This window comes from Trichoderma aggressivum (assembly GCF_033847375.1).
Source record: "Trichoderma aggressivum f. europaeum strain CBS 100526 chromosome Unknown scaffold_006, whole genome shotgun sequence".
In the NCBI taxonomy this organism is placed as follows: domain Eukaryota; kingdom Fungi; phylum Ascomycota; class Sordariomycetes; order Hypocreales; family Hypocreaceae; genus Trichoderma; species Trichoderma aggressivum.
In genome coordinates, this window is record NW_026946372.1 from 903,673 (window position 1) to 917,558 (window position 13,886).

A 13,886-nucleotide genomic window follows, 5' to 3' on the forward strand; every position below is an offset into this window, starting at 1 on the left:
TCGTTTTTGAACGTAGACCTACTTCGTTCGCCTCGTCTCTTACTCATCTACTAATCCGTCGTTTTGACTTGCATATTGTTCGTCCAACCGCCGACGTCAGTCTGTTCCAAACGCCGTCATGCATGTGCCTGCAAAGTCATCCTGGTAGGTTTGGTGTCTTTGGTGTCTGAGTTCAAATACCATCCTCCAACTAACTACTACAAACAAGTCAAGAGAGAGGCATACAAGTATCAATATCCGTTGCCGAAACCGGCATCTTACCTTTCATCTATAATTTATTTGTCTAGCCGGGTTGGAGTCAGGGTTTCTCGAAGGCCTTCTTTTCTCCAGATTGTTTCAGGGTAGCGCAGCTCAGTTGCTTTTCCCATCGCACGCCATCTCTTATACGAGTTCGTATACGAGTACGATGCCGCTTACTGCGGTGCTACAGCCTCGTTTTGAACAAGCAACCATCAACTCTTTGACCCTTTTCCTGCATTGAATTTTGTCAAAATGATTCATGCTGCGTCAGTGAGCATGTACATAAGACGGACTCCACTAGAGGGCCACCTGTTAGGTACCTAGTATAACGACCTTTCACATGCTTCATCAATATTCAAGATGATTGACTTGCGGGTTTTGAGTAAAGCGGTTTCCAGCTAAAGGGGGACATCGCAAAGGATCAGCTGGATATCAGTTTGACTAATTCTCTTTGCCATCGTGGTCATCACGCTTGGGCATCTGATTCTACCTGCATGTACTCTCTAGATATGTACTATATTTTGAAGTTAACAACGATCAAGGGCCCGACGGGAGGACCATTACATCAGCACATGTAACCCCGGCATTCTATTTCATCTTCTAGCGCTGTATTATTCGAGATGAAAAATGATGCACGTCTTTTTCGAATTCGCTCGCTCTTTCGTATTATGAACCTTCCGCCATCGTATTCGTATCCAATCCATTACAGCATACGTCGAATCTCCTGCTCGTCGGTGTACTTGTCCAGTCCGGAATCAAGGCTCTCCCACCACTCGAAGAGCATCGAGTTGCAGATCAGCTTGAACCAAGGAGTAAACTTGAGGCTGGGGTCTTCAAACAGCTTCTTGAGGCCATCGGCAGTGACATATTGAGTGGCCTGCACTTCGTTCTCGTTGGGGTTGAGGTCGACGTTGGCCTTGATGAAGAGGATGTAGTCAACTAGTTGAGAGAAATCGTTAGTTCGAGTTCCATTACATGGCCTGTAGATGGGACCGCTCAGTCTCGTACTCTCGTGCTCGCCCCATTTGCCGTCGCTGGGAGCCTTGTAGTGGATTCGGGTCAAGAAGCGGAAGTTTTCAAACGGGACCTGCTCCTTCTTGATGCCAAGCTCGTGATCCAGCTTGCGCTGAGCCGCGCGCTTGGCTCCGGCAATAGAGTCGACCAGGTTGGCGCCCGTCTCGGTGGGGATGCTCAGAGGGTGGGAGCAGCAGGTGTTGGTCCACATGTCTGGGAAGGTGATCTTTTCAGAGGCGCGCTGCTGGAGGAGCAGCTCGTTCTTGTCGTTGAAGAGGAAGACGGAAAAGGCACGGTGCAAGAGTCCCTTGTCGATGTTGGTCATCAGGTGGCCTAGAAGGGCTCGTGTTAGTCGAGAGAGTTGCCGTACTCGTCCCTGGAATTGGATGGAGAGGGAGAAGAGAGAAGAGAGGGGTTCCGTACAAATCTTCTTGCTTGCGGTGCCAATTGGCGCATCGTTGTCGTCCGTTACGATGCAGACCTCGTCCATCAGGCGGATCTGCTCTTCATCGTGGCCCGAAAGCGCCTCGCTGGTGGTGTCGATGTCGGGGAAGAGACGAAGGATGGTCTCAGCCGTAATGGGCTGCGCCGCTGTCGTTGTGGTGGTGGTTGTCGACATGGCTAACGTAATGTTTTTGTTGTTGCGCAGAGTTGAATTGGCCTCGAAAGAGCTTGTTCGACGCCTCGCAATGGAAAAGAAAAAGAGCGCTTCACTTCAGCCTTGAGTGGCGATGGGTATCAAGATTAAATATGAAATGAAATTATGCCCCAACCAACAATTGCCGAAAGGGAAAAGCCCCTCCTCTATCTGGCATGGACCCTTGGCGGCCTCGTGGGGCTAGACTGGGCGAATGCGATTGGCTGCCCGATTGTGCGGTCAGGCTCTAAATTCCAACAGGCACAGACGGCTCAGCAGGCTCTGGGTCGCTACAGTGCAGTACGAGCATTTTGATGTTATCAGGTACTAGGAGGTAGGTACAGGTACAAGTGGTTCTTCTCTTGTCGTATTCTCATGTACAAGTTCTGTTGAAATCAGTTCGTCAATACTAATCCGCATGCATTAATACCATTTATATAATACGACATCTTTTTTCTCATTCATCTTGTTTACAAGCACAGACTTGTATGCACATTCGCATAGTGACCAAATGAGGCCCTAGACTCCGCCAATCCGGGCTCAGGTACATGCGCCCCCGTTCTTTAGTAGCGTCCAGGTACAAAGGGAAAGTACCTACAGATGGGCTCTCCGTACTTGGCATCACCAAGCTTCGTCACTCACTGCACTGCTCCTTTGTCCTGCGCCCCTTCACTCACTACCGTCTATTGCCGCCGGTTTCGCGACTCGCGAGTTTTCTGCGTAGTCTTTGGTATCCTGCTATTCCGCATTCGCTTTTTTGGCTGCGACCGGCGACTGGAGTTGCGTGTCCAACTCGTTGATTGAACCAACCCCCGAATCTCCAACCCCTCGGATCCGAGCTCCGAAACGATGGCTCCTCCCAAGATCGAGCAGAAGGAAATTGAAACATACTGGAACATCTTCGTGGACAGGACAGGAGGCGGGCAGTTCCTTACCGGCGAACAGGCTGCGCCCGTCCTCAAGAACAGTGGCCTTCGCGATGACCAGCTTGAAAAGGTCTGGGACCTGGCCGACGTCGACAACGATGGAAACCTAGACTTTGAGGAGTTTTGCGTCGCTATGCGACTCATCTTTGATATCCTCAACGGGGTAAGCTACTTCAACTGCGTGGCCTGTGACGCGTCCGTCCCTAGCAAGCCGGATTAGAAACTGACCAACTTGTTCGCGTGCGCCAGGAGTTTGCCGATGTACCAAAGACGCTCCCTGACTGGATGATCCCCGAGTCGAAAGCCCATCTTGTGCAGGCAACCAAAGCCATCACGGGGAAGCAGCCGCAGTTTGAACAAGTCGAGGACGAAGACGATACCCCTGGCCTGAAAGATGGATTCGAGTGGTATATGAAGCCCGAGGACAAGGCCAAGTACGAGCAGATATATCAGGAGAGCCGAGACATGCGAGGAGAAGTATCATGTTAGACGCCCCCCTTTCCCTGTTTCTATCTGGCTTGGGCGGGTGCGACAGAGATTGACCGGATTTTGTAGTCACTTCCCTCGAAGACCTCTATGAGTCGTTGGACGTTCCCGACACCGACGTTCGATCTGCCTGGAACCTCATCAACCCATCTGCCTCATCGAGCATCAACAAGGATGCATGCCTTGCATTCCTCCACATTCTAAACAACCGACACGAGGGCTTCCGAATTCCCCGCACAGTACCCGCCTCACTGCGGTCGAGCTTTGAGCGCAACCAGATCGATTACCAAGTCGACAACCAAAGGGGCGGAGTGTCATCACGGTGGGCTACCAAGGCAGATGACTCTACAGCGACGGGACGCAAGGCCAAGTTCGGCGATCAATACTTGACAAGACTCGGACGCAGCGGTTTCAAGACGGCAGGCACCGACTTCTCGACGGAGAAGACGGAGGATTGGGAGGAAGTGAGGCTCAAGCGCCAACTGCAGGACCTGGAGGACAAGATGAAGAAGGTCGAAGAAATTGCAGAGCGGCGGAAGGGCGGCAAACGTGATTCTAAGCCGGCGCTCGTCAAGCGAGAGCTGGATCAACTTCTTGACTACAAGCGAAGGGAGCTGAGAGACTTGGAAGAGGGCAAGGGCAAAAGTGCCGTTGGTGGAAACCTGAAGAGCATATCAGATGACCTGGAGACGGTCCGTGAGCAAGTGGATGGCCTAGAAGCGCACTTGAGGTCTCGAGAGCAAATCTTGGAGCAGTTGCAGAGAGAGATTGACGACGAGAAGAGGGGTTGAGTATGTAGTTGGGGGTTCGATGGATGGTGGAATCTGAGGGTATTTTAGCTGGGGCGGTTGTTTTTGCGCGTGAACCAGACAGCGAGATTGGTTGATTGATGGTTTGCCGGTATATAAATGTACATGTATAGATGAGGTTGTTAATCAAAGGTGAAGTTTAATTTCAACACGGCTTACGAGATGAGTAGACGGACAGGCTTGATCCGGGCCTGGCCTGGCCTCGCCTCGCGCGTACAAAGAAGCACCTCTTTTTCAAACCTACTAAGAATCTACGAGTATGAGATTCTGTACTGTTGCTTCATGCTCAAACTCATGGCGTTGCGTCCATGTGAGCTACTGTATACTCGTAATGCTCCTGGGCTGCAGATGCCTCCAACATGTGATTCTGCCGCTCTGTACGTGACCCTCAACAAGCCAATCGCAAAGCCCCAACAAAGCGTTCATGCTCGTCATTTGCCCCTCCCTTGGCCCTTTCCCCTTATAAACTGCTACCTTAGTTCAGCTCGGCTTTACCCCGCTGTCCCGGACCAAAAGCTACCAAGAAGCTTCAATTCTTCTCTCCATCCTCATCAGACCACTTTCTCTCTCCATCACTGCTATATACGCCATCAAAAAATTTAACACCAAGAAACCGAGAGAACTCAAGTCGTCATGTCGCACCCAGAGTCCCCCGAATTTCAGCAGGCCCAGCAGGCCACCGAGGCTTTCACCCAGAAGCCTACCAACGACGAACTCCTTCGCCTCTACGGTACGCGAACGACCCCTTTGGAAACCCATGGCCGTGCTTGAGCTGGGCGGCCCAAGGCAGCTTTTGAAAAGTACATGGAGTTTGTGGCGAGTGCAATGTGTTGACTTGTTTTGTATAGCTCTTTTCAAGATTGGCAAGGGCTTCGATTTGGAGTCGGCTTCCAAGCCTGGAATGTTCGACATGAAGGTGCGTTGCGTGACGAGAAACCCTCCCCATGCTTGCACTGCACTCCCATGTACGCGTTTATGGTGCTGACGTATGATTGTGATGCAGGGCAAGGCCAAGTACGCGGCGTGGAAGGCCGCTTACGAGGAGGAGGGCATCACCGACCCCGATGAGGCACAGAAGAAGTACGTTGAGTTTGTCGAGGGGCTCAAGTCCAAATACACCTGATTACAACCAGCCTCGGGGTTGAAGTGGAAGGGGGCATGTTGCGAGCGTTATGCATGTTGCTAGAGACGCATGGCTCTTGGGATAGAATGCCAGTTAGCATGAAGAATAAATAAATAAATCGGCCATGAAGAGATCTGTCTCTGCATTGCCCTGGGGGTGGCCGTGGCCAACCTTGTGATGATCAACCTGGACTTTGAATCGCATTGACGCCTCGGTTAGCAGGTCATGCCCTACTACACCTAGGTACCTAGATACCTACCTAGGTAGCTGTCTGTAGCATGTGCCGTTTCGCATTCCATTGAATGACTTGGAGCTTCTTGGGGCTTGCAACAAAGGCTGGACGTGGCCCTGCGTAACGGTGACTGCACCGATATAGAGATTCCTTGGAGAGTCAATCGCATTGCCAGGAGGTGGCTGTTTGGAAGTGCATGGATGCACTGTATTAAAGACAGTTAACAGCCAGTTATAATACCCACTGTAGGTATCCTGCACTGACCTTGCTATCGGTAGGTACATGCACATACAGGTATTCTTGCATCAGCTCTAACAAAGCTTCTTATCCCACGATGCAGCATGCTTAACTTACATCCATACATGGCTATTGCATGCGAGTAGTATAAGTACATGGAGTATAGCTTTCCCATATGAGATCTCATCTAGACATTGAAGCCATCGCTCGAAATGGCAGGTTCAACAAAAGGCCTGCTTCTACACCCAATGCGGAGTAGAGCTGGACCCAAGTGATGCATAATGCAGTATTAGCCACCTCAGCGAATCCTTCGGCCCCCCTTAGGGCCTAACCGCTCACCCATACATAATTCACCCCGTTCTCCTTATCCTCATTCATTCTCTTCCCTCTTCTCTCTTCAACTTCAGCGGCTTCCTCCCACTACTACTCATCATCCTATCTAATTGGTTCTGCATATCATGAATATATCAGCTCCCCTCTGCGCTCCCACTGCGGATGCAGCGTTCGGCCCCGTTGTCGACGCGGCGTGTCGCGATGGGTTCGACTTCACTCTCGTCTTTGAGCAGTCCATCTTTGTCCTTGTTCCCGCGTCGCTGCTTGTCCTCGCGGCGCCTCTGCGACTCATCCAGCTACGCAAGTCGCCAATCAAAGTCGTCGACCACGTATCCCGCGTGATCAAATTGGTAAGTCATCTGATCTACCTGTATCCGCCCTTTCGGCGGTCTTCCTTGATCGACGTGCCGAGAGCTTGAGAATTAACAAAACACGCGTCTGCGCCCCTCGTTTGAATCACAGTCTGTTGTAGGTTGTCTCGCAGCTCTTCAGCTCGTCCTCATCGCCCTCTGGGCAACCCATGATGGGCCTGCGCGTCTGAGCAGTGTCTCTGTTGCTGCTGCCTGTGTCTCCTTTGCCTCTAGCCTCATGTCCTGTGCCCTCTCGTATTTTGAACATGGCAGATCCCTTGGTCCCTCGTCGCTGCTCAATGTCTTCTTGCTCGTGTCTCTGCTGCTCGACGCTGCTGTTTTACGAACCGTGTGGCTCTCCCTCTCCACCGTCGCTGCCATCCGGGCTGTTCTCACGGCTTCGTTTGGTGTCAAGACGGCGCTGCTCGTGCTTGAGGCGAGAGAAAAGTCGGGCCACGTTGTTGGCCGGCACACTCTCGCCCCGGAGGAGACATCCGGCCTGTATAGCCGGGCCGTGTTTGCGTGGGTTGCTCCGCTTCTCCGGACCGGCTTCCGGCGCCTGCTTCGGCCGGCCGACTTGTTCCCGCTCGACGAGAAGATGAGTGCGTCAGGGCTGAACGAGAGGTTTTGGTGGCATTGGCGAAAAGGTTGGTGTTTCCCCTCCTTCAAACCCCCCCCATTAGATAGTCGTAAACAAAATACAATACAAACCTTAAAACGTAAATTAAAAACCGTAGAAGCTCGCTGGAGCTGCACCCTGTCGGAGTCCGTCGTTTACTAACATGGCGAAACCGGTTCATGTCCAGCATCTCCCTCGACGCAGACGAACAAGCATCGCCTCATCTTCTGCTGTATCGTCACTCTTCGCTCTGCCATCATCTCTGTTATTGTCCCGCGGTTGTTTCTCCTTGCCTTTACCATTTGCCAGCCTCTGGTCTTGACCCGCTTTCTCGGCTTTCTCAACGATGAGGCGCAATCGGTCAACGTTGGCTACGGGCTCATTGGAGCTTACGGACTCGTGTACCTGGGCATCGCGGCCACGCAGGCGCTGTACTGGCATCAAAACGGCCGCTGTGTGACGATGCTCCGAGGAGTCCTTGTGTCGGCTATATTTTCCAAGGTCACCGAGGTGAGCATCGTTGCGGTCGACGATTCTGCCGCCTTGACTCTCATGTCTTCTGATGTAAGTCGAAATCCGCTTGCTACCTACCACCCAATGTCTTTTGGGAGGATAACTGACATGTTCACGTTTTTACTGCTGTAAAAGGTCGACGTCATTGGCCGTGCTATGAGGCAGATTCACGAATTCTGGGCCAATGTCTTTCAGATTGCAATTGCGACCTGGCTTTTAAGCAAGCAGATTGGGTATGCGGCAGCAGGGCCCATAATCGTCTCTGTTCTTTCGCTGGGGGCGACCATGTTTGTCTCGCCACTTGCGCAAAAATATCAGGTTGGTTGGCTTGAAAAGACTCAGAAGCGAGTTGGTAAGTCCCAAAGATACCGAACAATATTTTGAATTCATCCCATTCCCATGTGGCATTTTCGTGCACAAAAGCTCACTTATACAGGTATAACTTCTGCCATGATTGGTCACATCAAGAGCATCAAAATGTCTGGTCTCTCCAAACACCTTTCCGACACCATTGCTGCTCTTCGCGTCCAAGAAATCACCGCCTCCAAGCCCTTCCGAGTGGTGGGAGCAGTGACATCTTCGGTGGCCCAAGTGCCGCTGCTTCTCTCTCCGGTTCTGGCTTTCGCCATGTTCCAGGGCATTACGGCGGCGACGGGACAAGTGCTCGATGCTACACGCATGTTTGCCGCGCTTTCGCTGATTACGTTGCTTGCGCAGCCTCTGTTTTGGATTTTCGAAGTGGTGCTGGATATGAGTGCTGCTTTTGGCGCGTTTGACCGAATCCAAAAGTTTCTGGCCAGCTCTACTCGGGACGAGTACAGGACTGTGGATACGGCCAATGGGATGGATTCAACGACTGTCCACACTGGGGAAGAAGCTGGTTTGATTGAGCTCCAGACTCCAAGGTCTCGCACCTCTCGCGCATCTTTGTCGAGCCTCACAGCCACTGCCGTTGAGGTTGAGGATGCTACGTTTGCCTGGACGTCAGATCGACAGGTCTTGAATAATACCAGCTTCTCTCTCACCCGTGGCCAGTTTGCACTTCTAATTGGCCCCGTGGCATCTGGTAAGACAACTTTGCTCAAAGGACTCTTGGGAGAGGTGCCATATTGCAAAGGAAAGGTCTTTCTAGCTAGCAGCCGTCTTTCTTGGTGCGAACAGACTCCTTGGATCCTGGTAAGCGGTGAACATCGTCAACTTTGAAGAGCCTGATGTCTGACCGTTCTTAGAATCAATCTATTAGGGACAACATAACAGCGTACTCCCACTTCGACCAGGACCTATACGACCAGACGATCAAGGCGTGTGAACTTGAAGAAGACTTTAGGCAACTTCCCCAGGGAGATTTTACCAGTGTTGGCAGCAAAGGGCTCGCCCTCAGTGGTGGCCAAAAGCAGCGAGTGGTGAGTCCATCGTCTATTCTTATATACAAGCACGGGAACGACCAAGTCTCAAATTCACCTCCAGGCGCTGGCCAGGGCTGTGTACTCTCGACCCCGTATCGCCTTGTTTGACGACATATTCAGCGGACTGGATAACGCTACCTCGCAGCGCATTTTTAGAAACTTGTTTTCTTCTACGGGACTATTTAGAAGATGGGGAACAACTGTTGTATTGGCTACACAAACTGGTAGGCTCGAGATTCTTGCCCCAAACACGTTTTGCTAATACCTGCTAACGCGTTGGTCAAGTCGAATTCCTTGCATCGGCCGATCTAATAATCGCACTAGGTCGAGAGAGCAAGATAATAGAACAAGGGTCCTTTTCTCAGCTCTTAGCTTCAGATGGATATGTTCAGAATTTGGCCGCCGAGCGAGCCATGGCCCCCCATCCTGAAGTTCAAGATGAGGCTATTTCAGAATCCAGAGCCGAAGCTGCTGCACCAAAAGTGGAATACAAGGCCAAACAAGTAGAGATGAAAGATGATAAACGTAGACAGCTCGGAGATTCAACTGTCTACAAGTACTATTTCGGTAGCATTGGATCAATCTTCATCATAATCCTGCTCTCTCTCGAGATCGTCTGGGCTTTCCTCCAGAGCTTTCCAAGTAAGTTGAGAATCCAAGTCAAAGATGCTACACACTGCTTTTTTTCTCATCTGACTTGTACCTAATAAACTGTCTAGCTGTTTGGCTCAAGTTCTGGACAGACACGAACAGTCAAGGACACACCCGAACGGGATTGTATCTTGGAGTCTTCTCTGCTTTGCAAATAATCGGCGTTTTCTGGTTTGCCTTGCTTATATGGTTAGTTATAAATAAGAAGAATGATTTGATGAATCCTAAAAGCTGACACAAATAGGTTCGTTCTCGTCGTTGTCGCGGCAAAATCGGGAGTGTCACTTCATCATAGACTCCTCTTAGCCGTTGTTAGGTATATCCCATGTTTTTACTGTAAATGACCGATCTCAAACTTACCATTCCCAGTGCACCACTGTCACTCTTTACAACGACCGACTTGGGCTCGATTACCACAAGGTAAAGAAGTACCAACTCCTGCCATTCCCACAAGCCTCGGTCGCTTAACATGTGCATCTTAGATTCTCTCAAGACATTGGCATTCTTGACAATAACCTCCCACTCGCACTTGTGGTAACAATAGCGAGTTAGTAGAGCACCGTATTGTATTATCCATTATTCAAACCACTAATCAGAGCATATAAACAGGCTTCTTCGGGGTCCTTGCTAGAGCAGGTCTTCTCGCGGCTTCATCCTACTACGTAGCCATCAGCTTCCCCTTTCTCGCCGCCTTGTATTACTTCCTCCAGCGCGGCTACCTTCGCACGTCGCGACAGCTTCGTCTCCTTGACCTTGAGGAGAAGGCACCGGTTTACACGCAATTCATGGAAACGCTCTCTGGAATTTCCACGATCCGAGCGTTTGGATGGCAAAACCAGGCCATCTTGAAGAATCACCAACTCGTCGACTCATCTCAGAAGCCCTTCTATCTTCTCATCATGGTCCAGCGATGGCTCGTCCTCGTCCTCGATCTGACCACCACGGCGCTCGCTCTCCTCATTGTCGGGTTTTCCGTCAAGCTTCGCGGATCAGTTTCCGTTGGGCTCACTGGCGTGTCGCTGGTCCAACTCATCACCATGAGCGAAACGCTGAATATGCTCATCCAGTTTTGGACCTCGATTGAGACTTCTATCGGGGCCGTTGCTCGCATCAAGCAATTTGCCGAAGAGACCCCAGACGAGAGTCTTCCGGGAGAAGATCAAGAGGTGCCTGCTAATTGGCCAGACAAAGGACATGTTGTCATACAGGCTCTTGAGGCATCGTATGACGAGAGCGATGGCATCAAAGCTCTTGATGGCGTTACGCTAGACCTGAAGCCAGGGGACAAGACTGCCATTGTTGGGCGTACAGGAAGGTGTGTTTCACTCTTTTGATCTTCAAAACTCCTTTTACAGCTGGACCTAACGTGTCTACCTTTATAGCGGTAAATCCTCGCTCTTGTTAGCCATCCTCCGCCTGCTCGACCCATCTTCTGGCACTCTCAGCATCGATTCCGTCCTCCTCAGCACCATCCCTCGCGAAAACATTCGCTCCCGCATCGTTACCGTATCCCAGGACCAGTTCGTTCTCCCCGGAACCATACGTCACAACATTGACCCGTCAGCCTCCTACACCGACGACGCCATTGTCGAAGCCCTGCATGCGGTCGATCTATGGGCCGTGATCGATTCTCGCGGCGGCCTCGACGCGACTTTTGAGGAGGATATGCTGAGCCATGGGCAAAAGCAACTCTTTTTCCTCGCGAGAGCTGTGCTGAAGAAGGATTGCGGTAAAGTTGTTCTCTTGGACGAGGCCAGTAGCAGGTAATATCGACACACACAACCTAAACAATTGTATCAAAACTGAGACTAACCAATGAAACAAAAAAAATTGAAGCCTAGACAAGGAAACAGAGCAGATGGTCCGTACAATCATCAACACGCACTTCAAGAACCACACTGTCGTCTCCATCGCCCATCATTTGGAAACGATTCTAGATTTCGACCGCGTCGTGGTCATGGATAAAGGCCGTGTTGTGGAAGTTGGACCGCCTCGAGAATTACTTCAGTCTGCTGGCCATGGCAAGTTCAAGGCTCTGTGGGAGGCAAATAACCGCGGAGCACCCAACTAGATTGATGTGGCCGGCTTCTTTGGGAAAAGGAAGAATACTGCTGCAGCGAGATTCTCGAAAAGCTAGGGTTCTTGCATTCAACATTCGAAATGCACTTTATTGATCAACTGCGCAATGCAACCTCACTAGCTCAACCTGGTAGAGATGGGAATATTAATCATTTTGCAAAAGAATACGCCAGGTCTATATCTAATACATGTCGTGTTCCAACCTTGTGTTCAATAATCTATCCTGTTCCTTTCCACCGTAATGATCCTGCCCTTTCCTCCACGTGCAGCCCTGATATGTCTCTCTACATTAGTAGCAACGTCTACAGCCTCACGGTAAGCAATCCGCTCCGACGGAAGAGCGTCTTCTCCAGGGGTCCACCCGGTGTATATTCGAAGCAGCGTAACCTTCCCCCACGATCCGACCCAGTCGACGAAATCATGTTCCGAATGCAACATCAGGGCTTTGAACCACGGTGCGCATCCCGTGAGGTCGAGAAACTCGAGTGCGTAGAGGCTTCTGCTGAGCATCCTTAGCACCAACAGAGCCTCGCTCCAGTCATGATCTATGGAGTGAGAATAGTAATTCGTCCCTCCGTATGCGATATTCTGGCCCTGCGGTGTAGTGACCGTGGAGAGGCGAGCTCGCGGGGTAAGAGATGGGTCGGGCCAGTAGGCAAGGCTCAAATGAGTGATGGTGGTAAGCTTTGGTGACAGAGCCAGCAGCTGTCTCCACGATGCTTCCGAGGCCAATTGGGGGTCGAGAGCGAGTGACAGATGCGTGAGATTCGGTAGCAGTACTCGTGGAGGACTTGGAGTGGTCTCGCTCTCGTCCCAAGATTCTTGCGGTTCAGTGGAATCCTCCTGCTTCTTTGACGGATACAGAAGCTCGGAGACTTCCTTGAGGCTTAGGGAACGGCCTAAGGAGCCCGATAAATCCAAGTAGTTCACCTCGGCATTGACAGATGTATGGTAGTCAGAGATGCCATCGTCTTCTGCCTCGCCCAGAGATTCTGGAGAGGGGAGGAGTATTAGTCTAAGGTCTTGAACCGATAGACCATCCGGGCTTGCAATGCCGACCCATCGAATGAGCGCAGCCTTAAGATGTGCAGGAATGTAATTCAGATGATACTGGTTAAACACGCGGTGAAGCTCCCAGTCAGCAGCGATTTTCCTGAGAATGAGATTGATGAGACTTCGCGGAGCTGGCAGATGCGTGCCCGGCAAAGTCGAATCGACGAGGCCACACCGGTTCACGGTCGACGAGCCGGACGCCTGGCCTCGGAGATGCGTAGCACCGCTGCTGGTAGCGACCCAGCTTCGCGGAGGAGGAGGCCCAGCTGGGAGGCGGCGGCCATTGTTGTCCAGCCTCTGCCTGTGCTGCCGTCTGGGTGCGGGGGTTGGAGTGTCTGGGATCTGCAGTATCTGCCTGAGGGCCGGCGGCACAGATGGTGTGACGGTGGGCAATTGCCGCGGAGCTGACGAGTCGAGAGAGGCGTGCCGCAAGCTGGCCAGCAGCTCGTTGACGCTCCTGGGAGTCTTGCCTGTGCGGGAAAGCGATGGATTGGGGTCAGATCAGCCATCCCGCCAACAACATGAACCCGGCAAAGGAATAAGGCGAGCTGCTCGGGATGAGATGAGACACACTCACCAGCTGCGTTGGACGAAGACCCGGGCGCCGGAGAGGCCGTCGGGGCGGGCTTGAATGGCTTGAGATGCTGCCGTTTCTTAGGCATGCCAGGGAGCCAAAGAACAAGAACAAAGAAACGTGCGCTGTGTTACCGGAAGCTTGCAGGAACCAAGTCGCGAGTTGCGAACCGCTCATATACTTGGTACCAACGATTTCGATGACTCCGACTCCAGGCATCCCAGATGACTCCTCCAACCAGGCATGGATTGGATGTTTGCAACGTGCAAATTGAGGAGCCACAAGCCGGACACTAGGCCCGGTTTAATCGATCCTTTGGCCAGACGGACCCCCATCCCATGCATTCCGCCACCTCCATTAGTTATTATCCATCCTAGACTAACAACTAACAGTACCTAAGCATCTCTCTCCGTCGTCTTATACTGAGGGTCGCAATTCATTCTCCTTCTCCTCAGCGGGCATAGCCGGCCGTTTGCTGGGATCCAATTCCATACATGTAAGCAAAAGCCCGGCTGCCTGCATGCGCCACCACAGGTCTAGAAGTCCAACAGAAATCCGTCGTCAGTTGGTTGTGTCATCTTTGGGGCCGTGCCTCATTACCCCT

General features: G+C 51.7%; 5 protein-coding genes across 5 annotated transcripts; 3 read left to right on the forward strand and 2 right to left on the reverse strand.

Annotated features, from left to right (window-relative positions):
* Positions 1-943: 943 nt before the first annotated feature.
* On the reverse strand, positions 944-1,873 carry Triagg1_2514 (uncharacterized protein; the record flags this gene model as incomplete). The annotated part of the gene is made up of 1 exon (XM_062896704.1): positions 944-1,873. The coding sequence occupies one exon, from the start codon at positions 1,871-1,873 to the stop codon at positions 944-946; it is 930 nt and encodes a 309-aa protein (XP_062758726.1).
* An 867-nt stretch (positions 1,874-2,740) lies between these two features.
* Triagg1_2515 (uncharacterized protein) lies at positions 2,741-4,094 on the forward strand (the record flags this gene model as incomplete). Its single annotated transcript, XM_062896705.1, has 3 exons — positions 2,741-2,980; positions 3,025-3,301; positions 3,373-4,094. The coding sequence occupies 3 exons, from the start codon at positions 2,741-2,743 to the stop codon at positions 4,092-4,094; spliced, it is 1,239 nt and encodes a 412-aa protein (XP_062758727.1).
* A 651-nt stretch (positions 4,095-4,745) lies between these two features.
* On the forward strand, positions 4,746-5,235 carry Triagg1_2516 (uncharacterized protein; the record flags this gene model as incomplete). The annotated part of the gene is made up of 3 exons (XM_062896706.1): positions 4,746-4,842; positions 4,961-5,028; positions 5,116-5,235. The coding sequence occupies 3 exons, from the start codon at positions 4,746-4,748 to the stop codon at positions 5,233-5,235; spliced, it is 285 nt and encodes a 94-aa protein (XP_062758728.1).
* A 927-nt stretch (positions 5,236-6,162) lies between these two features.
* Positions 6,163-11,647, forward strand: Triagg1_2517 (uncharacterized protein; the record flags this gene model as incomplete). Its single annotated transcript, XM_062896707.1, has 15 exons — positions 6,163-6,387; positions 6,500-6,989; positions 7,194-7,570; positions 7,655-7,871; positions 7,956-8,695; positions 8,749-8,922; positions 8,987-9,149; positions 9,211-9,567; positions 9,645-9,765; positions 9,821-9,892; positions 9,946-9,996; positions 10,059-10,123; positions 10,186-10,891; positions 10,959-11,339; positions 11,413-11,647. The coding sequence occupies 15 exons, from the start codon at positions 6,163-6,165 to the stop codon at positions 11,645-11,647; spliced, it is 4,374 nt and encodes a 1,457-aa protein (XP_062758729.1).
* Positions 11,648-11,865: 218 nt separating this feature from the next.
* Positions 11,866-13,370, reverse strand: Triagg1_2518 (uncharacterized protein; the record flags this gene model as incomplete). Its single annotated transcript, XM_062896708.1, has 2 exons — positions 11,866-13,178; positions 13,286-13,370. The coding sequence occupies 2 exons, from the start codon at positions 13,368-13,370 to the stop codon at positions 11,866-11,868; spliced, it is 1,398 nt and encodes a 465-aa protein (XP_062758730.1).
* Between the last annotated feature and the right edge of the window lie 516 nt (positions 13,371-13,886).